Source organism: Mycothermus thermophilus, assembly GCF_041956435.1.
Source record: "Mycothermus thermophilus strain CBS 625.91 unplaced genomic scaffold VTJ04scaffold_6, whole genome shotgun sequence".
Taxonomy (NCBI): domain Eukaryota; kingdom Fungi; phylum Ascomycota; class Sordariomycetes; order Sordariales; family Chaetomiaceae; genus Mycothermus; species Mycothermus thermophilus.
The window spans coordinates 1,312,888-1,337,095 of NW_027191432.1; the positions used below are offsets into that span (position 1 = coordinate 1,312,888).

General features: G+C 56.8%; 11 protein-coding genes across 11 annotated transcripts; 7 read left to right on the plus strand and 4 right to left on the minus strand.

Moving 5' to 3' along the window:
- Positions 1 to 1,751: 1,751 nt before the first annotated feature.
- Positions 1,752 to 4,395, minus strand: VTJ04DRAFT_8882 (uncharacterized protein; the record flags this gene model as incomplete). Its single annotated transcript, XM_069367367.1, has 6 exons — positions 1,752 to 2,077; positions 2,169 to 2,881; positions 2,961 to 3,443; positions 3,503 to 3,580; positions 3,703 to 4,248; positions 4,313 to 4,395. 6 exons carry the CDS (start codon positions 4,393 to 4,395, stop codon positions 1,752 to 1,754), a joined length of 2,229 nt encoding a protein of 742 aa, XP_069215703.1.
- A 3,273-nt stretch (positions 4,396 to 7,668) lies between these two features.
- Positions 7,669 to 8,935, plus strand: VTJ04DRAFT_8883 (uncharacterized protein; the record flags this gene model as incomplete). Its single annotated transcript, XM_069367368.1, has 5 exons — positions 7,669 to 7,698; positions 7,801 to 7,836; positions 7,901 to 8,082; positions 8,142 to 8,235; positions 8,297 to 8,935. The coding sequence occupies 5 exons, from the start codon at positions 7,669 to 7,671 to the stop codon at positions 8,933 to 8,935; spliced, it is 981 nt and encodes a 326-aa protein (XP_069215704.1).
- A 171-nt stretch (positions 8,936 to 9,106) lies between these two features.
- Positions 9,107 to 9,575, minus strand: VTJ04DRAFT_8884 (uncharacterized protein; the record flags this gene model as incomplete). Its single annotated transcript, XM_069367369.1, has 2 exons — positions 9,107 to 9,248; positions 9,319 to 9,575. The coding sequence occupies 2 exons, from the start codon at positions 9,573 to 9,575 to the stop codon at positions 9,107 to 9,109; spliced, it is 399 nt and encodes a 132-aa protein (XP_069215705.1).
- A 537-nt stretch (positions 9,576 to 10,112) lies between these two features.
- Positions 10,113 to 10,962, minus strand: VTJ04DRAFT_8885 (uncharacterized protein; the record flags this gene model as incomplete). Its single annotated transcript, XM_069367370.1, has 2 exons — positions 10,113 to 10,303; positions 10,380 to 10,962. The coding sequence occupies 2 exons, from the start codon at positions 10,960 to 10,962 to the stop codon at positions 10,113 to 10,115; spliced, it is 774 nt and encodes a 257-aa protein (XP_069215706.1).
- A 1,151-nt stretch (positions 10,963 to 12,113) lies between these two features.
- Positions 12,114 to 13,258, plus strand: VTJ04DRAFT_8886 (uncharacterized protein; the record flags this gene model as incomplete). The annotated part of the gene is made up of 2 exons (XM_069367371.1): positions 12,114 to 12,204; positions 12,285 to 13,258. 2 exons carry the CDS (start codon positions 12,114 to 12,116, stop codon positions 13,256 to 13,258), a joined length of 1,065 nt encoding a protein of 354 aa, XP_069215707.1.
- Positions 13,259 to 13,849: 591 nt separating this feature from the next.
- Positions 13,850 to 16,536, plus strand: VTJ04DRAFT_8887 (uncharacterized protein; the record flags this gene model as incomplete). Its single annotated transcript, XM_069367372.1, has 3 exons — positions 13,850 to 14,401; positions 14,478 to 14,873; positions 14,926 to 16,536. 3 exons carry the CDS (start codon positions 13,850 to 13,852, stop codon positions 16,534 to 16,536), a joined length of 2,559 nt encoding a protein of 852 aa, XP_069215708.1.
- Positions 16,537 to 17,054: 518 nt separating this feature from the next.
- On the plus strand, positions 17,055 to 17,582 carry VTJ04DRAFT_8888 (uncharacterized protein; the record flags this gene model as incomplete). Its single annotated transcript, XM_069367373.1, has 2 exons — positions 17,055 to 17,407; positions 17,492 to 17,582. 2 exons carry the CDS (start codon positions 17,055 to 17,057, stop codon positions 17,580 to 17,582), a joined length of 444 nt encoding a protein of 147 aa, XP_069215709.1.
- An 887-nt stretch (positions 17,583 to 18,469) lies between these two features.
- On the plus strand, positions 18,470 to 19,070 carry VTJ04DRAFT_8889 (uncharacterized protein; the record flags this gene model as incomplete). Its single annotated transcript, XM_069367374.1, has 2 exons — positions 18,470 to 18,582; positions 18,722 to 19,070. 2 exons carry the CDS (start codon positions 18,470 to 18,472, stop codon positions 19,068 to 19,070), a joined length of 462 nt encoding a protein of 153 aa, XP_069215710.1.
- Positions 19,071 to 19,397: 327 nt separating this feature from the next.
- Positions 19,398 to 21,056, plus strand: VTJ04DRAFT_8890 (uncharacterized protein; the record flags this gene model as incomplete). Its single annotated transcript, XM_069367376.1, has 4 exons — positions 19,398 to 20,196; positions 20,276 to 20,464; positions 20,571 to 20,723; positions 20,845 to 21,056. 4 exons carry the CDS (start codon positions 19,398 to 19,400, stop codon positions 21,054 to 21,056), a joined length of 1,353 nt encoding a protein of 450 aa, XP_069215711.1.
- Positions 21,057 to 21,412: 356 nt separating this feature from the next.
- VTJ04DRAFT_8891 (uncharacterized protein) lies at positions 21,413 to 21,625 on the minus strand (the record flags this gene model as incomplete). Its single annotated transcript, XM_069367377.1, has 1 exon — positions 21,413 to 21,625. The coding sequence occupies one exon, from the start codon at positions 21,623 to 21,625 to the stop codon at positions 21,413 to 21,415; it is 213 nt and encodes a 70-aa protein (XP_069215712.1).
- A 1,242-nt stretch (positions 21,626 to 22,867) lies between these two features.
- VTJ04DRAFT_8892 (uncharacterized protein) lies at positions 22,868 to 24,056 on the plus strand (the record flags this gene model as incomplete). Its single annotated transcript, XM_069367378.1, has 2 exons — positions 22,868 to 23,101; positions 23,181 to 24,056. The coding sequence occupies 2 exons, from the start codon at positions 22,868 to 22,870 to the stop codon at positions 24,054 to 24,056; spliced, it is 1,110 nt and encodes a 369-aa protein (XP_069215713.1).
- Between the last annotated feature and the right edge of the window lie 152 nt (positions 24,057 to 24,208).

The window sequence follows — 24,208 nt, forward strand, 5'->3', positions numbered from 1 at the left end:
CCACAGAAAAAACAGAAAAAAGATACCCGACCATCATCAATTCACTCTGCAAGTCAACTCGGCCGTTTGCTCTGCATGTCTCGGCTCTCTCGCAGCAGCCAACCAGCCAACCCGGCCCGGCCAACTGTCAAAGCTCCCCCTTGTCGACTTGACCATCAGATCGACCACCAGGTAACTTCCATCATCAATTGGACAAACTGGTTGGTGAGCCCCTGAGCTGCTTGATGCCTCCTCGCAACCCAACTGGACAATTCATCCACCGGGAACCAAGCGCTCGCTCCTCCTCGAATGGAGAAGAACATGGAAAATCCCGCATGGCCCAATTGCCCATCCATCGGAATCAATTCGCTAGTCCTACATACATACTACCGGTAGGGTATGGAGGCAGGTCGCCATCCCATCCCGTCGGTAACTACCTGCTACCCCAAACCTCATCTCCCGTCCCCACGTGCCGCCACTCCCGCCAGCCATCCATCACCAGCCACGTTCCCGCCCGGCACCTAGGAAGAAGTTCCCCCAACCTCTCTCAACCCAACCATCCCACGCCGAAGTGCACAAGAGAGAACACCTCAGTCCGGATAAACCCAGGCGCCGAACCAACCAGCCAACCGACCGACCAACTCACCAGGTTGGGCGTTGGATGTGGCATGTAGGAACATACATACAGCAGCAGTTTACCCCTGACTAGTACATACATCTTACGTGAACTGCTCGCCAGGAGAATATTGAATCTGCAACCGCGGGATTGGGCGGGCGGTTAGATCGTGGCAAGTAATGGATCTACGGCAACCATCTTGTTGGCTGGACCGTCGGAGAAAAAAAATCTGCACTTCACCCACGGCACAAACCAAGCTGGCACCAACCAAACGACCAACCTGCGGTACATACAGAGTAGGTCAATCGCCAACCTTGGAACCTTCCAGAGAGGTCCGCATACCGCTGGCCACTCAGAATCCATCCGTCCCTTGCAGAATGAACCCAACCCCCTCGCGGGCATCTCCGTCAGCCATACAGACCGTTGGAAGATGCATGCATGTGTGTGATAGCACCGGCAGGAGGGAGAGGAGGGTGAGTAAGCCAGCCAGGCCTAGCCCAACCCAGCCCAGCCCTACCAGGAACAGGACCAGGACCTAACCCTAACGTGGTTGAGATAATGGGATGAGTGCCGTGCGTACCTATGAAGCAAGGTCCCTACTTCCCTGAATTCCCCTGCTGTACTACTGTGAAGGATGAGTGTGCATACAGGACAGTGCGTTTCCTGGCAGAAGTAAATTAATATCGTGAGCAACCAAGAACCCATCTGGTCCGAGAACCTAGGAATCAGCTTCGTGGTAGTTTTTTTTGGCTACCTGGACACTTGATTACTGTGAGTGAAGTGGGTTGTGAAGATGAATCGAGAGGTGCTGGGTAGGACAGGACGAGGAACGACATGATTGCTCCCGAGCTGACTCATCCCTGTCAACAAGCAACTATCCAACAAGCAAAAGGTCATGGTAGAGTTCATTCGTACCGAGATTCAAGGCAGTTAGGCACTCCATGGTTGTGAATGAGACTCACTCAACCTTACACCGTAAAGTAGACGATGGATCAGCCCCTGAAACGTATCAAACTCCTGGGATGCAAAATAAAAAGTGTCGTTATACATAGAATATATGTATATATTCCAAGATGATCCCATCAGGTAGTATAACCCAAACCCGCAACGCCGTCAGAGACAGACACATCTATCTATCCCCACACAGAACCTGTTTTCAGTTATCCTCCCGCTGCCCAACCGGCGCATACCCCGCTCTCTCCTTTCCCTTCCTGCCGACGATCCCGGAGAACCACCCTCCCGCCGCAGGACCCTCCTCGCTGCCGCTCGTTCTAGCCATCCTACCTATTCCACCGGCAGGCCCATCCAACGGCGTGGCGGGTGAGGCAGGACGCAGAAGCGCATCAGACTCGGCGCGCAAGGCCGGCGTGTCAGTCGCGCTGCTGCTAGCGACAGGAGTGCCGTGCGGGTGCGTGGTGTCGCCGAAGAGTGCTCCCATATCCTCCAGGCGCACCCCGCGCGTCTCGGGGTAGAGGAAGTACACTGAGAAGAGGGAAAAATCGTTAGTGGAGAACACACAATAGAGATGATGGTCCGAGCCATGTGACGGTGATGATGGTATGTGTATACTCACCCACAACAAAGCTGACGGCACACCAAAACGCATGCACCAGATACAACCTCCAAGCAATCCACTGCTGCAAAATCGGCGTCATCTCGCCCACCAGCCAATTAAACGCCCAGTTCGTGGCCGTCGACAAGCTGGCGCCCTTGGAGCGGATCTTGAGCGGCAGGATCTCGGGCGGATACAGCCACGGCACGGGGCCCCACGAGTACCCAAACGCCGCGTTGTACACCACCACGAGCACCACCACCAGCTTGGGCGTAGCCGGCACGTCCAGGTAGCTCACGTACGCGATCAGCACCAGCGCGACCGTCATGGCGACCGCGCCCGACAGCAGGATCGGCCGCCGCCCCCAGCGGTCGACGACATACCACGGCGGGATGGTCGACAACACGTACGTGATGCCGTTGATGCCCGCCATGAGGATGGCGTCCTGCCCGAGCCAGCCGGCGCGCTCGAAGAGGTAGGGCGCGTAGTACGAGATGACGTTGATGCCGTTGAGCTGGGCGAGGGCCTGCGCCGACATGGCGATCAGCACGCGCCGCCCGTAGCGCTGGAACATGTCCCTGTAAGTACGCTCGCCTTCCTGCCGGTGCAGGAGCACGGCGAGCTTGATCTCGCGGAACTGCTCGCGCGCGTGCGGGTGGTGGATGTCACCCGCCCCGTAAAGGTTGGCGATGACGGTGATGCCTTCTTCGTCGTGGTCGTTGTCGAGGAGCCATCTGCGGAGAAATAAACCATCAGTTTTGACTTATTCCCTCCCCACCCCCCCTTTCTCTTCCCCAGGGCAGGATAACACACCTCGGAGATTCCACAATAATCAAGCTCCCCAACCCCAACAGTGCGCCCATCACGCACTGCATCACCAACGGCAACCGCCACGACAAATCGCTCTTGATAAACCCGCACGCATAATCCACCCAGACACTCGTCGCATACCCAATAATATTCCCCGTAAACTCGATGCACGCCAGCTTCCCGCGGTTATGCGGCGGCGAGATCTCGGACTGGTACACGGGCACGATGGTGGAGAGCATGCCGACGCCGAGGCCCGCCAGGACGCGCCCCGCCATCATCCACGCCATGCTGGTAGCGAAGGACTGCATGGCGCCCCCGACGAAGAAGACGATGGAGCCGTACAGGATGGTTTTGCGCCGGCCGATGATGTCGCCGATGCGCCCGACCATCAGGGACGAGACGAACGCGCCGACCTCGAGGATGGCTACCATGGTGGCGATCTCCACGGGCGAGGGGTCGTGGAAGTAGGACCGGAAGTACTCGCCCCTGAACAGCAAATGGTCAGTCTCCTCCAGCAGGCCGGAAGGGGGGAAACTGCTTCGTACACGATGATACCCGACATCACGCCCTGGTCGTATCCGAACAAAAACACCCCCAACGACACGAAAATGGAGGTGAAGTATCTAGGCAGCGTCACTCCTCGTCAGCACGCAAAACTCATCATCCATCCGCCCGCCCCATCATCCAACAGGGCATCAGGGAGCAGGAGGAGGAGGAGGAGGAGGAAGAGAGGGAAGAGACAAACAGTAACGGCTTCCCCGTCAACCCGTGCACCGACCCCCGCCCCCTCATGATTGCCGTCAACATCTTTTCGACGCAATTCGGGCGTTTAGGAGTAACGTTCTCTGGGATGCGGATGGCTTCCTTGGTGATGCCCCTACCACCCCTCCTGCGGCGGCGGTGGTGGTGGCTGAGGGGTCTGGAGTCAGAGTCTGAAGTATCAGAGTCCGAAGCGGAATCAGAACTCCAACTCTGCTTTCCCTCCTCTTCCTCTTCCCCGTCGTCGTTGTCGTCGTTGTCGTTGGGATTTCTCTTGTTCCCTCTGCTCTTTTCCCCCTTTTGTACACTCCCAGTCAAACCCTTCGCCAACCCCGGATCCTCACCGCGCAACGTCTGCCTCGCCCGTTCGCGCAACGGATCCTCCTCGGCAATCTGCAGCGCGATGTCGCCCGTGTCGGTCCACGATCCGTCGGCGTCCGACTCTGATGACAGCGAACGTGGTGCGTCGATGGGATGGCCGGAGTAGCCGTGGCGGTGGTGGTGGCTCTGCTGGCCTCGACCGCCGCCAACCCTGGACCTTTGAGACTGCTGATTCTCCGTTTCCTCCTCCCCCGCCTGGCGAACCGGCAGCGTACGCAAGGGGATGTTTGAAGGTAGACGTGCTGTCGGAGGGGAAGGAATCTTGGTGATAGCGGGGCTGGATGGCGGCAGCCCTCATCCGCGAAGGGGGGAAGTGGTGGTGGTGGATGGGAGATGGGGAGAGAAGACGTGAGGTGGATGGAATATGTACTACCACCGCTACCGCTGTTTGGGATTGCCGAAGAACAAGACGTGACTACTGGGCCTGCACAATGATGGTGGTGACTTCTGGGCATGGGGTCCCGAGACCAACAATAAGGACTAGCGCCGGAAGGGATGGGTCAGATGGGCGTCTGTAATGTACCCCCTATGCATTTGGGTTTCTGTGCTTGGAGGGGGACAAAACAGCGAGTGATGAAGGGGATTGGACAGCGGTGTGGGATTTGGGATTGTTTGAAGGATTGTTCTTAGCTAAGATGTCCGGGTTTGGTAGGGAGCGACATTGGCATTGTTGGAGACGTGACACGGATTAGTTCTTTGGTGGAGGATAGTGTACTCTATACGGGATGGATCTGCGCTTTTGTTCGGAGGCGGGCGTTGGATACGTTGCCAAGCTGCGTCTTGGCACGCGTAATGCGGGGAGTTGGGGGTTCCGAATGGACCGGCATTTCTTGGTTTTCTGGTTTTGTTCCTGGCCGTTCCTCTGAGGTGGTGTCAGCTTCATTGTCTGCAGAGACTTGACGATATAGAAGTTGGAGAGTCATAACACAGCAGACTCCTCAGTTCTTTGGTTTCCTTGACTTCCATCACAGTGAGATCTTATCTTCCCCGCAGTTAGACGAACCGTTGAACCCCTCTGTGGCGTTGCCGCTAGGATCGGGGTTGTTGCTTTTGATCTCGATCTGTTGGTGTCTGCGCAGGGGCCAATTGCACTCTGAAACCAACGCTCTCAACCGCTGAGGCCGCCATCACATCTATCAGTCCAGAAGCGCTTTAAACTCTGTCCCTTTCATATAAGTAGAAGAAGAGTCGTTGCGCTGCATCTCATGAGTTTGGCCTGGCTATTTCCATCGCTTGGACCTCAACAACCCTATGAATAGAGCTCAGGCCCGGCTGAGTGCTGTTTTCTATACACCATTTGTCAACACAATAGTTGTCGGCACCCATTCGTCTCCATCAGCCCGGATCTGCTGCCGTTTGAGGCCGAAGAGACCCCCCGCATGAAACCTATACGGCCGTCACAAAGGCCCAAGAACCAGGTCCTGTCGCGGCATCTAGGTTCGCACAGCATCTAGCCGACGGAGAAATAAGAGTACCTGAACTACGGCGTACTCCTTAGTTAATTTGCAGCTGTCACACGCGGGTAGAAAATAAGGATCATCTCGGGATCCAACCCTCCCTCCGTTTGCTCTGGGCTGAAGATGGGAAATCTGCTCTGCCGAGGAGGGTCGTCAGCTCAGACAGGCAAGGCAAGGCAAGGCAACGCTTAATCAAGCATGCCGGCCGTGCGACAGTTGCGCTGCCACTTTGATCTTCACAAGAACCGTTGATCCTCCAGTACATCTCCCCTCCCTTTCACAGCTTGTGTATTAGTGAAGACCTCTTGGCCTGTTTCGGGCTCCTGCCCTTCTAAGCTCAGCCCCCCGAGCTGTGTGACCGATGACGACGACCGACGCCCGTCCTTCTGGATGAGGCTGCTGCCAAATCTACCCAAGTACTTACTTCAGGGCCCAATGGGCTGGTCACCACATTGGTTGCCTGTGCTTCTTGTTCCATGCGCAAACCCGACGGGCCGTTTGGCGCACCCTGCCCACGATCTTGGCGCCCACTGCGGGAGTCATCTCCGCGTGGCTTGGACAGGGCCGCGTTTCGAGAGGAGATCCCGTCATCATCCAGCTCATCATGCAGGCAGCGAATTGGGAGTGAGCTTCATGCCATGACATGCCATGACATGCTGCTGGCTGCTGGCTGCTGCTGCGGCTGCGCGGGTTGCCATGCCGGGTAAACTTCTGGTAGCTTCCGTTGACGATGAAAATCGCGGTTTCAAGAAGCAGAAGCTACTCCAGGCCAGAGAGTGTGCTGGGACAAGAAATGATGCTCGAGTCGTTCAGAGAAGCCTTCACTTCGGCTATCGTCGTCGCTTTCCGCACGGATGTCGCATTGTTGCCAAACTTGGTCGATTGAGCCGTCACCTCTCCCCTGGGGAAATCCGGGATGGAACGGTCATGTCAAAAGCCAAGGAAACAAAGTCCAGTCCGCGACATTTGAGACGGGAAGCAATTCCATCTTCCGCCGCCGCCACCCTCGCCAGGAACCCGCCGCGTATGCCCTTAATTGACTCCCGTCAGCAGTCCTCGACGGAAAAAGAAGATTCTGACGGATATTTTAAACTGGGGGTATTGTCGCATATATATAGAATTGACACCTCAACCTGCAGTTGCATGCGCTACACACGCGGCAAGTGTTCGATCGAAAGCACATCGCCAACTTCTGATCAAAAAGAAGCGAAAAAGACCTCGGCCGTGCTGCAAGGCACGCTTCAATGCGACCCTCGCTGCCGTTGGAGGCAAGAGTCGACTGGTTTCGACCGTCCACTTCCCACGCTGTCATTTCGCAAGAGGCTGGGTCGGTTGCCGGGACGGGGAAGGCGCCAATCACCCTTGGACCAATCACAGGTCCCAGATCACCGAGTGGGTCCGCTTCCCGTGCCACCCAGCTTTTGCGTTCCTGCCGTAAGAGGCTGGGGCTGGGCTGGGCTCGGGCTGCTGTGCTTGGTTCGAGTCGGGCCTCTGAGCTGGCCTAAGCCGCTGATGGATCGCTGCCCTGCCCTGCGTTTTGCTTGGTTCAGTGCCCGTTGGAACACGCCCCGGGGAATTGTGAGTTTTATATTTTGCCGAGCTCAGGCCACTCGACGCCCGCGGCCTTGCATCTCGTCCGGTCCGCCCTTGCGTTTCGTGCCTTTTCCGCATCACCGCAACAATCCTTTTCCCACGTCAACCTGACAACCACCACACCCAGCGGTCTCCCTGATCGCAAAATCTACCGCTGGATTCTCCTGCGCCGCCGTCGCGTTCACTCGCTGCGCTGTAAAGAGGGGGAATTGTGGTCTGGGATTTGGTTTGGTCCGGAAGTTCTGTTTCCCTTGGATTGCTTCGAGATTCGACGGCTCGGCCTTTCGCAGCAGTCACCAGAGGATCGGACGGTCAGAGTATCGACAAGGCAGACGAGAACAAACGACAACGGGTTTGAATTTCACGGCGCGCAAACAATCGAGTCACGGCCGCGCATCCCAATCGACTCTCGCCGACGGCAACCGCTCGTTCGCGCCGGTTCTGCCTCAACGCCACGTAATCCGACGACTCGGCTCCGAATTCACCCAACGGCCTGCCTCGGCCTCCATTAAACCGTCAAAATGGGCTCGACGAGATTTGGAAACTTTGATGTGAGCAGCACCAAGCAACAGTTGGCCTGTTGCAGATCCTGTTTGGCGGACATGTCGTGTGCGTGTGCGCAAGCATGGTAGCTAACCAACGCGGTGGGACAGCAATTCTGCGCCGACACCACTCTTCCGGTGTGCAATGTAAGTTTCTTGTGATGCGCCCAACGCTGTGTCTTGCAATGCCTGCTCACACCCGTCCTTACAGCTCCTCTCGCCCACAGACAACCAAGCCGGACCATGGGACGGTTGCGAGTTGAAGGGCATTCCGCTGGGCGATGACCGCTACCTCGGCAACTTGGGCTCGATAATTCTTGCCGGCTTCGCCATCGCTACTACCATCGGTCTGCTCCTCAGGTCGGAAAGGAAGCGCGCTGCCGTTGGCAGGAGGTAAGTCGAGCGACGCGCCTCGAACCACCGCGTCTATCTCATGCTAACTGGATGCGCAGGGAGATACAACTATGGCTCCTGGGGTACTTGCTCATAAGTATCTCCGAAATCTTCTCCATTGGAGCGTTTCCCCTCAATGCCAAAGTGCGATTGGTAAGTCGCCTGGTTCTCAACGAGCTCCGTGGCCCGTTTCCCCCCTCTGACCACCTTCCAGGCCTTCAGCGCGATCCACATCGGCGCCATCGCCGCGACAACATGGATGCTCTTCCTCAACGCCATTGTCGGTTACCAACTCATGGATGACGGCACTCCGGTCTCTGTGGCTCTGGTCGGTGGTTCCGCTCTCGTCTTCCTCATCGGCGTCGGCTACATCGCGCTGGACACCGGCTTCTCGTTCACCGGCTTTTGGGAATCCAGCCTCGAACTTCCCAACCGCAACATCGCCCTCTACGTCCTCTACCTGATCGTCCCCCTCCTGTGGATCGTCCTCTTCTTCGTCCTCGAGTCGATTCTCGTCCTGCGCATCCTCGGCGAGGTTCGTCCCATGCTTTTCCTCGTCGGCGCCGCCCTGGCCTTTGCCGCGGGCCAGGTCTTCAACTTTGTCGTCAGCCCGTACATCTGCAACGGCACCGCCGGCAAGATTGACGGCTCGCTGTTCCAGACCCTGTTCACGCTGATCTCGGTCGTCCTGGTCTGGATCTTCTGGTCCAGCATCACCGAGGACGACTGGGACATGGAGACCTACGGTAACACGTACACCGGCAATTCGTACACCGCCAACTCGTACACCGCCAACGCGTACTCCAACGACTATACCGGCGTCCCGGGGAGGCGGCCGTCATCACGGGTGTAGGACAGTCGGCGATCATGGCCGAAAGGCGGAAGGGTGAGTATCCTCGCAGATCTCACCTAGGCTGCTCAATTCATTGATCACGGGACAAAAGGGGAAACGGAGTTTTGGCGGTTGGTCGGTTGGTTGGGTTGGGATGATATTTTCATGACACTCTTTTTCCTTTTTGCGTTCTTATTGATACCTTATTTTTTGGTGGCTCTTTTGCTGTTTCTGTCTCTCTTTTGCCCCATTTTTTTCTTGCTCGGGCGGGATAAGCGACCGGCGTCCAGTGCGGATCGAAGCAAAGATATACCACACACAACCACTCCAACTACTACATGAACAACAACAAGAAAACGCGGAGAACAGGACCAAAGAGCGAGGAGTAGAAGAAGAAGAAGGACGATGATGGTGGGAAGGGGCCCCTCACGATCTTAATATTACACGCGACGGGGAAGGGAGATGAACGAATGGAGGAGGAACCACTTGCATCTCGACGGACCTGACCGAGGGGCCGAGCTTTCGCGGCTGCACTGACTGGCTGGACAAGGCCTGCCTGACCTTGACTTCTGTCATGGGGTGGGGGGATGTTGAGCGCAGACGAGACGAGGCGAGCGGGAGAACATGACTCTGATCCAGAACGGCGGGCAGTCACGCGCATGGCGGAACAAACGACGTTAATGAGGAGGCGGGCTATTGATGATAAATGGATGGATGGCTTCTCGGACGGGGGATGATGACGATGGCAGGTGGTTTATCCATGGATGGGTTGGATATTGTGTCGGGCTCCTTAAGACAGAATATGGTAGGGGAGGGATGGTCGTTTTCTACAAGAACTATGTCGGAGGCTTTGTATACCCCGGAGATGAAGGACCGTATATGGTAGTTTAATGAATTGAATGGTATTTGTGATTCGGATTCGCTGTTCCATTTGGGGTACCTATTGGTTTACTCAAGAGGTGATTAGGGGAGACAAAAGTTGCATCGAGTTTAGGACCCTTTCCCCCGGCAGATCGAGCCGTCATCAATCACCATACGAATGAATATCCTTCCCCAAGCTCGGAGAACTAGCACGCAATAATTGGTAAACCAAAACAATTCCAAGCCCAAACACAGGAGCCTTTGCTCCAAGAAGCGCTGTATCCTCGACCTACCCAGTGAACCAACTCAATACAAAAAAGTCCAATCCAACATGCCCTTACTGGTCCCGCGGCTGAATTCCCAGCTTCCTCGAATGGATCCGCGGGACGACACCGAGAAGAATGAGCGCCTCGGCCACCAGGACGGTCCACAGCTTGACCTCGAGCACCTTCTTGACATACGTCGTCTCAGCGGCCGAAGCGACGGTGGCGAGCAGGAAGAAGAGGACAGCATAGCCCACCCAGCGGTCTGCAAGAGATGTTGTCAACATCAAGCTCCTTTCCAATCCAAACACGAAGAGTAAAGGCAAACAAAAAGAACTTACGATACTTCCACAACCCCTTCGCCCTCTCCTCCCCGCCCCAAACCCGCGGCGTCGCCCAAATCGTCAACCCAAACAGCCCTTGCAAGACCAACAACCCCGCCGCCGTCGTCCCCAACACCCCGTGCAGCGAATGCCAATGCGGCATGTGGTTCACCTTCTTGTTGACCTCAATCACCACCACGCCGGCCGCAAACGCCGCCAGCGCCAGCGCCTGCAGCGCCGCGTGCCATTTTTGCCCCTGCGCTTTCTCCTCGACGCGGAAGGTCGGTTGGAGGATCAGGATTGCTTGGACGAGGGCGATGAGGCCGAAGGATTGCAGGATGGGGTGCGGGCTGACGAGTGGCAGGGTGGGGTGCGTGGTAATTGCGTAGAGAATGGTGGTGAGCAGGGCGAGGAGGCCGAGTTGCGCGAGGTAGCCGGTGCCGAGGAGGAGGTTGTAGGTGATGGGTGAGGAGGGGGGTTGGGTGAGGCTGCCGGGGCGGCCGAGGAGGGGGGCGCTTTCGGAAGGGGAGATCGGCGCGGCGAGGTGGGAGTTGGCGACGTCGTCGTCGGATGGACGATGAGGGGAGGGGGAGCGGGACATGGTGGTTGGTTGAGGTGGTTGGTTTGGTGGTGTATAGGTAGGTGAGGTTGATTGATGAGGCGGGCGGTCGCCAAGCGCGGTGAGATGTGCCTGGTAAGTAAAAGTGATGAAATGGATGTCTACGAGCGGAGATATATGAGAGAGTGTGTTCAGTTCGAGGACGACAGAACGGCAGCTCTGCCCAGAGCCGGGGAGATGTTCACTTGTTGCTGGATGAAGCTCGGTGAGATGGTGATGGCCAGGCTGCTTTATCCGCAAGGCAAAAGAGGTTCCAGCAAGTTACCAGGTACTTCAGGTAGCTAGGTTCCCGTGATCATGACCAATTCCCGCTTCATTATCTGAGGTGAAATTGGCCCAGTGTCTGCTCTTGGAGCTTACCTCAATTGCCTCGATGGCGCACTCAAGCCTGGCAATGACAAGTAACGCGGCAGCCAATGAGAATGCCGAATTTTCCCCAATTGAATGGCGTTTGCTTCCCCTTGAAGGAGGATCGAGGTGAGATCGGGGAACGCTGCCCTGCAGGAAACCACTGCACCGTCCCGAGCTGCCCCGCACTCGCCTTCTTTTAGCTGCGTCCAAGTGTCCACCGAGGTCCAACCTCTTCGACCTCTTGCACCCATCCAAGTCACCCTCTTGGAACTGACATGGACATCCAGGCCACCTCACCACCCTACCAGACCTGACTGGCTTGGCCCTGGGTTCGGGTTGCAAACCTTTACGTATCACCAACCAGCGCCACTGGCTGTTGACATCATGTCTGGCTTCATCAGGCCCATTTCCTTACATCATTCACTTACACAGTGCCCAAAGCTGTCTCTCGGGATTGATTTCAACATAAAATAAAACGCTCGGGCCGGAGGTCACCGACATGCGCCGTCCTCCGGCGGTCCACCAAGGCCGTCGGTGGAGACTGGAACGTTCCATGCAGCTCCGTCAGAGATAAGGCACCGTCCGGCAGGGACAGAGTGCTGTGTTTCCTTCGCCCCTGGATCTCTCACCGCGTCGTCGTACCTGGGATCTACCTGACCGCCCGTTTCACCCCTTATCTTGCTCACGGATAAGTCTCATTCATATATTCCTATCTAGCAGTCTTACACGCGCATCCGGCCCCTGACCTTCCATCTCACCTACACGCCACCCACCCGCCCACCATGGACGACATCGACTACAAGCTCGACGCCGTGCCGGCCACCCGTGTCCCGGCAGATGAGATCGACAAGACTCTCAAGGCCGGCCGTCTAGGTCAGTGACGCATCCCTGCCCCATCTCACCCGTCACCACCCTCTCGGCCGGCCAACCCCCCTGACTCCAACCTCCCCTAGACCTCATCTCGTCCGCCCTCGGAGGCAAGATCCTCGGCTTCTCAGACCAATGGTTCGCTGAGGCCGCCAACTTGATCAACCCCGCCGCCCCGATCCGGCAGCCGGGCAAAATGGTCTACACCGGCGCGTGGTACGACGGCTGGGAAACCCGCCGGCACAACCCGGAGCCGTTCGACTGGGTGGTGATCCGCCTCGGTGTCGCGTCCGGGCTGGTCGAGGGTGTCGAGATCGACACGGCCTTCTTCTCGGGCAACCACGCCCCGGCCATCTCGGTCGAGGGCTGTTTCAGTCTGAACGACGACGAGGTGCTCTCGTGGAAGGGCACGCGCGGCGGGTGGGAGACCATCTTGGGCATCCAGGAGTGCGGGCCCAGCCAGAGGTTTGGGTGGAAACTGGCCAACCCCTCAGGGAAGGCGTATACCCATGTCCGCTTGAACATGTACCCGGACGGTGGCATCGCGCGGTTCAGGCTCTACGGTCACGCTGTGCCTGTGTTTCCAGAGGATACGGAGGCCGTGTTTGACCTCGCAGCGGCACAGAACGGCGGCCTGGCGGTGAGCTGCAGCGACCAGCACTTTGGGTCGATGGATAACCTGATCCTACCCGGGCGGGGGAAGGATATGGGCGATGGGTGGGAGACGGCACGGTCTCGCACCAAGGGGCATGTGGATTGGGCCATCATCCGGCTCGGGGCGCCGGGCTACGTGCAGAGCTTTGTTGTTGACACAGCGCATTTCCGGGGGAACTATCCCAAGGAGGTCCGGCTGGAGGGCATCGAGTGGACTGGGGAAGGGGCGCCGCCGGCGGATGACCCGGCCTGGATCCAGCTGGCGGAGCCGATCAAGTGCAAGCCGGATTTTGAGCATCCGGCCGAGAGTCTGGTCAAGGACCGTGTGATTACACACGTCAAGCTTACCATGGTGCCGGATGGAGGCGTGAAGAGGTTGCGGGTGTTGGGGAAGAGGGCGGTTTGACGGGATTCTGCGGTGCCAGGCTCTCAGGCATGGTTGGAGTCTAAAATGCTTGGATAGACCAAAAATGAAGCGAATTTCGGTTGGATACCTGAATGATGGATGGGAGTAATCTGACCCGCAGACGTCCTCTTTGCTGATGTTGTCCCTAGACAGGGGAAGCCTATGGCGGTAATTTCCCGCTCCAATGCGTCGCCAGCTCGTAATGAAATGAAATGATACAGGCGAACCCACCAAGAACGCACGGGCCATACGGTGTGGGGTGGCTCGACGTCGATGCCCACTTCCCTGTTTGGGCTTAATCAGGGCCAATTGACGTGGAGGGGAAACCCCCAAGACATGACCTCAACTTGCAACACCTCACCTCTTACTAAACCTCACTCGCCATCCCTACTTGCAACATTTCGGCGCCTTTACTGTCAGTCCTGCATCTCTTGGAACCGCCATTCCCACAGAGACCAGGACTCAAAAGAAACCTCTTACCTCGACCTGTGGCCCGATGCCCGCCGCCGGTTTCGAGAGCGAGCACACATGAACCCATGACCCGCCATCCCCGAATTCCCCACGATCCCGTCGACACCTAAGGAGGAGGCCATGGATCTCGGGGACTCTGGAGGGGGCGGATTTGGCGCCCTGGGCGGCGGCTTCGGTGACGGCGACCAGCCCCCCAAGAAGCGCGTCCTGCCCCCGGACCTGCCCACCTCCCTCGACGACCGCCGCCGCCCCGCGGAGCTGCTCGTGCCCGAGACCGAGCTGTACGACGGATGGCAGGGCCAGTCGCAGTTCCTGACCTCGCCGATTCTCGCGAAGCCTCTGAGCTTTAACGACCTGACGCTGGACGATAACTATGGGGATGACTTGACCAAGGGCGGGCCCGAGAGCGAGGCGAGGTTGATGGAGATGCTGGCCGCCCAGGCGGCGCATGCTGCGAGCGCCGCGTTTGAGGACGAGGATGCGATCGCGGAGGATGAGCACCGGTCGGAGGAGGAGAAGAGGGATATTTTGCAAAAGGCCTTCATCATGGCGGCAAGTAATGGGAGTGTGGAGTCGATCAATAAGATCCTCAACGGGAGCGCGAGGAAATATGTGGACATCAATGCGCCGGATGAGGAGGGGACTACGGCGCTGATTTATGCCAGCTGCTTTGTGAGTTGGTTTTCTTTTATCCGCACACTCTCTGCGGCTTGTTTGGGGATCGCTCTGCTAATGCCTCAGGGATCAGGGCCATGAATCCGTCGTGCAAGCCCTCATCGAAGCCGGCGCCGACGTGGACAAGCAGGACCGCAACCAGTGGAGCGCCCTCATGTGGGCCATGACGAACCGCCACAAGGGCATCGCGAAGCTCTTGCTCGACAGCGGCGCTTCCACCGAAACCAAGACGTCTACCGGCAGGACCGCTTTTGATCTGGTTGCTGCCGATACCGAGATGTCGTTCTACCTCGGCGGCTATGGCATCGGCTCTGCCGGAACGGGGGACGACTTTTACAACCCGGGGTTCAGCCAGGACAGGTTCGAGGAAGAGCTGGCCGAAAACGAGATGCGCCGCCGCATGATGATGGAGAGCGCTCGTGATCTGGAGGTGGATTTGGGGAATGTTGGGATGGATGACCAGCCTGAGGTAAGCAACCTTGTTGACAGGGAGTTGGGCCACTCGCTAACGGGCATGTCAGTCCCTGGATGACTTGGAAGAGGAGCAAGAGTTCGATTGGACAAGGTGTCACCATGACCAGATGTTCGTGTTCCAGGAGAACGAACTCGACCGGATCCTCGACATTGTCATCACCAACATGACGCCCCAGAGATCGCCGTCGCAGAAACCGGTGCCGGCGAACATGATCTTCCTCGGCGCACGATATGCGCACTACCACGCCAGCCCCGAGCTCTTGGCTAAGCTTCTGGTTACCGCCATGGAGAAGATCAACGCCGTGGTGGAAAAGCACCAGTGGGACATGACCGTCCTGGCCTTTTGGATGTCCAACGCCACGCTTCTCCTCCATTACCTCAAGAAGGACGCCGGTCTCGTCGAAGCCACAGTCGAGTTCCAAGCGCACCTGGCGGAGCTGATCAATGAGATCTTTATCCTCATTGTGCGCGACGCAGAGAGACGCCTTGACAAGGTGTTGGACGCCGCCATGTTGGACCACGAGACGATTCCTGGTTTCGAAGACATCACGTTCCAAAACGAATGGAAGATATTTAAACGGAAGAAGGAGGTAAAAGAAGAACCCCTGGAGAAACGGTTACGGCCACCGTCTCCCAAACAGCGGGCCAAACCGTCGCCGCGCAACGTCACGTCGCTGCTCTCGTCGACGCTGTTCGTCCTCGACTTGTACGACGTACATTCGGTCATCACAGCCCAGATCATCTCGCAGCTCATCTACTGGCTCGGCGCCGAGCTCTTCAACCGCATCATGTCCAACCGCAAATACTTGGCGCGCACCAAGGCCATGCAAATCCGCATGAACGTGTCGACACTCGAGGACTGGGCGCGCCAGAACAACCGCCAGCCGGAGCATTACGAAAAAGGCGAGATGAAATCGTCGGGCGAAACCACGGTCGAGGCTACCCGGCGCCACCTCGCCCCCGTCATCCAGCTGCTTCAGTGGCTGCAGTGTTTCTCGTCGCTCGGCGCCGACGACCTCGAGGCGTTGGTCGGCACGCTCCAGCAGCTCCGCGCGCTCAGTCCGCAACAGCTCATCCACGCCGCCACGCACTATCGTCCCGAAGTTGGGGAGAAGGGCCTCCCCAAGAGCGCGATGAAGTACCTCGTCGCGATACAAAAGGAGACGGAAGCGCGGAGGGAACAGAAACGTGCCGCTGCTGCTGCCGCGGCGGCCGCCGCCGCGTCACCCCCGGCTACTCCGGGGAGGAATCAACCGTCGAACGGGTCGGCGTCGCCGAAACCACGAGACTCGACGAATAGTAAGAATATCAATGCACAATCACCATCATCTAAATCACAACAACAACAAGGGTATAATGAAGACGACGAGGACGCCCCGCCGAACCTGCTCCTCGACCCAGCGCTGATGCTGCCCTTCACGCTGCCCAGCGTGACGGACATGCTGGTCAGCTACGGCGCCGGGTTCGGCGGGGTCAACCGCGAGCGCGAGAGGAAGTACATACCGACGATCCCGCCCGAGTTTTTGGAGAAGATTGAGGCGGAGGTGAATGGGGCGAGGGATGGTGGGGGTAGTGGGGGTGGTGGGAGTGGGATAGGCGGTGGTGGGTTGAGGGGGAAGGGGTTTTATGGCAGTTGGGAGGATGAGGAGGGGGAGTGAGTGAGAGTGAGAGGGGATTGGTGATGGTGGTGGATATTAAACGGGATAGCATTACTCACATAAACTACCGTAGCCTGGGTGCATGATGACATATATTGGTAGAGCAAGCAATTGAAGGGTGTTTTTATGGGTTTTGAGATGGAAATGTTTGATGCGGATGGTTTGATATGATGAACTTTGAGTTGTTGACCATCCGAGGCTCTTGGTAGCCGTATCGGAGGTGGGAAGAGAGAGACGCGGGTCGTTGGTTTTCTTCTTCCTCCACCTTCAAAAGGCTTCCTGCTGCCAATGTCAATATCCCGATATTTCTCATGATGCTTTTCATGTGATTTGGTAGTTGCTGCTTAAGTATATGATGTTGAAGACCGTATTAACGGATTAATAAGTGGGTCCGTGCGTCAAACAGATGCGACACATCACCAGCATTTGCAGCTTCCATTTGGCAAAACATGAAATAAATCCTCAACTTTCCACATCATCATCACCACCAACCCCCATCCCAAAATAAAACGACAATCATGACAATAACACCGCAACCCCAACCCACCAAAGAAACCCTCATCCACGCCTACCGGCACCTCCTGCGCGCCGGGCTGCGGGCGGTGCAGTTCAGCAAGCCGTCGCGGTACATGATTGTGGACAAGCTACGCACGGGGTTCCGTGATGTCAAGAACGGCACGTTTGACGGCGAGAGGATACGGCGGACGATTTGGTTCTTGAACGCGGCGGCGCAGACGAGGGGGTTGGAGCACCGGATTCTCAAGAATTTGTGTCGGGTGCATTGGGAGCAGAACTTTGAGAGGGGGAAGATGCCGTGGAAGGTGAGATATAGGATGGCGATGGAGGGGCATGAGGGGCAGGGGAAGAAGAAGTAAGTTTTGGTTTTTTTTTTGTCTTGATTTTGGTAGGATGAGGAGAATGGTTGTTTGCTGACTTGGCTTGACTTGATTAAAAGAGGGCCTGATATCATCCAGGCTGTGCGGTACGAGCATTATAACCGGACGATTGCCATGTTGAACGACTCGATGGGGTTGTGTCTACGATGAGATGGCTCTCACTCAGTTCGGATCATTTTTGATACTACTTGTCAATCTTCACTACCTCTGCTGGTGCCAGTGCTGCTAAGTCTCGCACCTAGCCACTGATAGGTGATGCACCACCGCTTTGCTGTTGGTTGGTGGGAGGGCCGCAGCCGTTCTTCCTTGGCTCCGGACTTCACAGCCGAGCATCTTCCGGCTCGGCATCCTGCCCCGGCCGATCGGAGCCGGACGTGACGGCGTCAGCCCGGGACTGGAGTTAAATCAACATCACTATTTGTCGACTTGTCGGTCGAGATTTCGCGGTTGGAGAATGGCTGCAACTTACAACCCCCATCAAAGTCTTACCTAGAAGCATCGGTGTGGTGGTGCAACGGAGTTTAGAATGGAGGTACTCCGATTCCAGGCTGGGTCTGGGGTCCAATGCAGTTCGGTCGGAGTCGTCGTGGAGGTCGTGAAGTCTCCATGCAGTGGGCCGTTTTTGGCGGTCGCAGCTTGCTCAAACAATTCATCAACTGAAAGCCGAGGGAGGACTCAAACTTCAAACTTTGTTGCGGCAGACATGGGCACACCAGTCAGCAGAATCAGGCGGAAACGGGAGTTGATGTCGCATCTTGGAGAAGAGCATCTGGCCATTGTGATGGAGGGGGGCTAGAATCGGGATTGTGTTTGGATGCAGGAGCGGCAGAGAATGTATCATTTTGTTTTTCTTTCTTCCCTTCCCACCTTCTCCTGCGATGCACGTCACACCCGAATTGGATGCAGCAGATGCAGCAATGACGTTAAGATGCCCGGCTGCCAGCCCCTGTCGGGTGGGTGGGCCCCGGCATGGGCCCGGCATGAAGCCATCGCCGGCTGCCGCCCCTGTCTTTCCCGAAAAGAAGCTTGATTGAAAGATGACCCTTTTCCGCTCCTGCCCTCTACACTACAAAAGTACACGGCCCTCTACGACGACCAATTCGGCAGCTGTGATCTGGGGGCTGTTTCCCTACAATATACAGAGAGCTCAGTAAGTGCCCCATCGCAATCACATGCCAAGGCAGATCATGGCTTCTTTCTGCCGTGCGGCTTCGGAGCTCCAAGCTTGAAGCTTGCATCTCCCCCCTTCCGAAGACTCACACTCACCACCCACCTACTACGCAACCCAGGGAAGCTTTCTTTGTGCACCACGAGCCCCGCAGCGAGCTAGACCACATCGCCATCAACCCCCCCTTATACGGTATCTGCTCGGTACACCTTGCCGCTCTCCCTCCTTCGATCCTTGTTGCACGAACCAGCCCGACTCGACGCCAGTGCCCCGCCGTCGACAGCCAATTGAAGGCTCGACCCCAACCCACCGGCCAATACATCCTCGACACCCTCTCTTTCCAAGCTTCCAACCTGCTATCCGTCCCCTCCCCAGTCACTCCTGACTCGTCATACCTCGGCCCTCTTCCCTCGCCATATCTCGCCCCTCCGTTCCCGATCCCCTCGCCCTGCCATCAGAAGTACAAGTAGTATCCGATTGAGCCATCTCCCTTCTTCGACTGCCATATCCTGTTCTCCTCCATCTCCCAGGGCGGCCGGGGGTTCTTATGGACCTCCACCCTCTGGCAGACCAAGGCCCTTTCGCGACCGTACTGCTGAGGACTTGCGTCTCGGCTGCTCCCCGAGACCGCGGTCCGTTGGCCGGCGGCTGCTACGGGAGAGGCGCCTGCCAGGGCCTGCCGGTCGAACGAGGCTTCCTGAGACACAGTATAGAAGAGTACCAGTCCTGAACGAACGAACAAGCCTGACAAGGACGCCGAACTGCAAGACGCGCGAACGTGGCTGCCGGCAGAGACTATGCCTGCCGAATTCTCCGCCTCTCACGACGAAACCACCCAGCGCCCCCGACTGGTCCAAGATGGTCCGGCCCACCCCCGTGGTCCCCCGTTACCCATCATGCCTTCGTCACAAACCTCGTCCAGCCTGCGCGACGGCCACCAGGGGCAGCAACAGGAGCAACAACAGCAGCAGCAAAAACCACATCCGCAACAACCACAGGGCCCAGGGGCCTCCACCCTGAGTAGCCGACGCAGCAGCGCCGACCTCGAACCCGAAGATGAATTCTGTCCCGACCCCCGCTTAGCAACGGGCGCCGCCGCCGCCGCCGCCCTCCGGCGCAGCTCACAATCCGACTATGCGCCTCCAACCACAACCACCGGCGCCGCCTCGGTCCCCGACAACGCCGTAACCAGCTACCAACGGCTCGTCAAGCGGTACCGGGTCGAGGTGGCCGCCTCGGCGTCGAGCGTCTTGTCGACGCTGACCACGTTCCCGCTCGACAGCGTCAAGACGCGCATGCAAACGTACCGGTACGCGGGCTTCATAGACTGCGTGCGGCGCACCTACCGCACCGAGAAGCTGCGGGGGTTCTTCCGCGGGGTGACGGCCCCGATGGCGAGCATCACGCTCGTCAGGACCGTGTCGTTTTCCATCTACCAGAGGTCGAAATATGTGTATTGCGATTGGGTCAAGAAGCAGTTTGGCGTCGACGTCATGGCGCACGTTACTTCCCCGGGGACGTATCCGAATCTCTGGTCGATTGCGACGTTTGGGGCGGCGGGAGCGACGGCGGGGAGTTGTATTACGGTTATTGCTTGTGAGTGGTTTTGATGATTTTGGGTGGTTATGGGATTGGGGTGCTTGTTGTTGGATTGGACTGACGATTGAGGGACCAGGCCCGTTCGAGTTGACCAAGCTCAGCGCCCAGGTGTCGGTCCTGCTGGCGGATAAGAAGAATTGCCCCAAGCCTGGAAGCCACGCGATAGCGGCGAGTTACCAGAACAAGGGCACGCTCAAGACGCTGCGGAATATCATTAAACACCGTGGATTTGGAGGGTTGTATACGGGGTTTAGGTTACATTTGAGTATGTCCTTCTCCCTTTTTTTTTTTTTGTCCGTTGTTCCGTCGTGGGACGGGGTTGAGCCGTTGTTGGGGGACCATATTAAGACATTGCTCTAACTTGATGATAGTGCGCGACACGTTGGGAACAGCCACCTACTTCATGACGTACGAAAGCAGCAAGCAGCTCCTCACCACCTTTGGCGGCGACGGGACGCATTCGAACCCTCTCGCCGTGCTGGTTGCGGGCGGGCTGTGCGGGATTGTTTCGTGGGCTTTGATATGTGCGTGTTTTCTTTTTTTCTTCCCTCCCCTTCTTGCCTTGTTATCTATCCTACACCCCTACGACCCGGTTCCAATCTCCTATGGGACTACTAACAGAATGCGACCCACGAAATAAACTAGACCCCGTCGACTCGGCCAAATCCATCTACCAGCGCAACTCGCTGCTCTACACCAAAGGCGAGAAGGTCGAGCCCGTCAAGATCCGCTTCTTCCAGCGCAACATGTACCGCGGCCTCGGCGTGTCCATGGGCCGCTCGTGCGCGGTGAATGCCGTGTTTTTCTCGTCGTTTGAGTTTTTGAAGAAGAGGATCAAGGCGTGGGATGAGGTGTGATTTGGGAGTTGGGGAATTTCCCTTGTCCGGCTGGCTACCTGCCTTCCTGAGATGAGTTGAGGCTTCTTGAGAAGGTTGGTGTTGTATATGTGTGTTTGTATCTGGAGTTTGCATTTTGTTCATCATCTTGTGGAAGGGAGCGGGCGGGGGTTATTTTGTTTGCATGTTGAGGGGGTTGGAAAAGGGGGAGAAATTGCATAGCTGAAGACAGGGATGGATTGGTGGATGGGTGTTCCTCTCTATGTCTTGGGACGGATTGAGTTGGATTGGGAGGGTGGGAAAGGTATATATCAGCGGTGGGTTGCATATGGAGAGAATCTTGAGACATAGTTTGTGTCTCTGGTCATTCTTCTCCTTTATCCCTTTTGTGTTTTGTCTCTTGGTCTTGGTCTTGGGGCGGATTGCATACCTTCCTTGTTACTCATATTGTCAGCTGGAAGGAGGGCGGCGGGGCATATTTGGTTTGGGTTGGCGGATGGTGGTGTTTTTTTGCATTTGATTTCCTTTTCTTTCTCGTCTGCATGCATTTGTGGGAATCGCAGAACTGGATGGATGGGTAGTACAAGCATAAGCGATGGGGAATGAGACAGAACTTGACCCGAAGAAGATGAGAGATGGTGGTTACAAGAGCATAGGGCCAGTGGTTTAAGTGAGGATTGGCGAGATAGGTAATAAACTGTATTGTAGGCAGGCAGATACAAATGGAAGTAACCGAGGAATATGCACATGTTTTGAGAAAAAAAAATAGCTGTGTTCTCGTGAAGTGTTGTTTGGTTCTGTGAGCGGAAGTCTCCGAGGCGTCTATTCGACTAGATTTGGTCTCTGGGGTAACGAGCACGAAGACGGGGATTCGTCCTCTGATTCCTCTATTCACTGCAGCTCCTCTCTGGTTTGGTTGTTGTTCCCTGGCTGCCTAAAGAGTGGAATAGTTTTAATTGATAATCTGAAGTGTTGATGGGTTGTCGCCGACTGGACAATCCTTCTGGCAATGAACGTTGTGGCTTGGTTTGGCGCTTTGGGCAGGACGCCATGATGGCCATTCCTCCGCCCGCGGAGAGGCTCCCGAGGTGGCATGGCTGAAGCCACAAGGCGATTGTGGCGTTGAATGAGGAGGATGAGGAGTCGGATTGTCTGAAGGAAGAACGGGGCTGGATGGTATCTGAGGTATCTTATAAGATGGAGAGAGGAAAACAAAAAAGTGACAAGCGATATAGCAGGGCACAAAGAAACTTCAGGTAGCTTTATTAGGGGTTGAAGAGTCAGAAGAAATAGAGCCTAGTTAAGAAACAAGAAAGAAAACAAAGCCAAAAACGAAGCACTGCCAAACAAAAAGCGAGTGACAGAGAGAGAGAGTTCGAACACCCCCGGTCCAAAGACGCGGATTCAAATCCCATTGGCGAAGCGCTTGTTTCCAACGAACTGTTTATTGTTTTTGAAGGATTGTCCAGGGTTGCGGGAAGACGGATAGTGGCACCGAAGGCTCCCGGGACGAGCCGGATTGTGCCAGACGGGGACTGGCGAGGGGATTGTTGTTGGGGTTTCTTTGTGTGTGGGTTGGTCTCAGGAGGTGGTTTCGGGGGAGAAACGGTTGTTGTTGTTGATGCGAATCAAGGGGTTGAAGGTTTGAAGGGACGAGATGCTTCGAGGAGAGGCTTGGAGCATAATAAAGGGTATTGTTCTGTGTTGGGGGATATAAGGTTGGAAGCATCGGGCCCTTGGGATGGGGGTTGAGGATGAGACGGAAAGTCAGTCAGTCAGATTTTAACTCATCACAACAACAGCAAGGAAGAAGTTTCATCAGCACAGCAAAGATGGAGGAGGATCACCGAGAGAGATATGCGATCTTCTATTGCAACCGCGACAGGTACATCGTCGCCGGGAAGGTGGGCAGCGGCGGATTCGGCACGGTCTGGGCGGCTCGCAACTACAAGACAGGGGAATACATCGCGCTCAAGATCCTGACACCGCGCCACCGTAAAGGCTGGCGCAAGACTCAACGGCTCGTGGGCCAAGGCGAGGGAACCATTCTCCCCAAGCTTAACCATGTTCGTTTCCCTTCTTCTTCTTTCTCTCCCTCTCGTCCCAGGATTTGACCAACCACTGACGCCTGTCTCCTCCTCCCAGGCACACATCATCCGCCACTTCTTTTCGTACGGCTGGGGTCCCCGAGACGGCTGCATCGTAATCGGCCTGGAGCTCATGACGGGCTCGGTCGACAAGCTCGCGCGCTCGCTGCCCTCGCCCTTGCCGCTCAACTTTGTCCGCGCCGTCCTCCACCAGATGCTCCAGGCCCTCGACTACCTCGCCGTCCGCCGCCTCGTCCACCGCGACGTCAAGCCCGACAACATCCTCTACACCACCACCTGCGAGGCCGACTACCCGGGCGTCCTCCCCGTCACCTGCTACCGGTTTGTGCTCGGCGACTTTGGCCTGTGCGACGTCGAGGCGCCGACCACGACGTTTTCCACGTCCACATCCCTGGCCTCCTCTTCTTCCAACGCCGCCGGCAGCAGCAGCAACATCAATAACAACAACAAGGATGACGACAATGACGGCCTCTCCATCTGCGGCACCTTCGGCTACCGCCCACCCGAGGTGTACGAAGGGTTCTGGTGGCAACGAGACCCACCACACCCGGCCAAGGCGACGCACAAGTCGGACGTGTGGGCGCTGTTCGTGACGGCGCTGTGGCTGCTAGACGCGGACGGGTTTCGGCGGGTTATGGAGCGGCTGGGCAACGGGATCGGCGAGCGCAGGCTGATCGGGATGGTGCAGCGGCTGGCCGAGGAGGAGGAGCAGGTGCGCGAGTTTAGGCGCATGGCTGAGGGCGATTGGCAGCAGAGGGCGACGGCGAGGGAGGTGTTGGAGGGGTGTTTTGAGGGGGTCGGGGTGGCGGAGAGGGTGGTGGAGGTGGAGGTGGAGGAGAGGAAAGAGGAGGTTAAGGAAGAGGAGGCTGAGGAGGAGGAGGAGAGTAGGGAGGAGGGGGATGAGATTTTGTGATTTCTTTCTTTTATTTTTTCCTTCTATTTTTGTTGTTGAATCATAATTTTTGGATAAAGGAACGGAACTTTTTTGGATAGACAGATAGAGGCATAGAGAAGCATAGAATGAAGGAAAATTTGGGGGTCAAGTCCAGGCTTCCCATCATGACG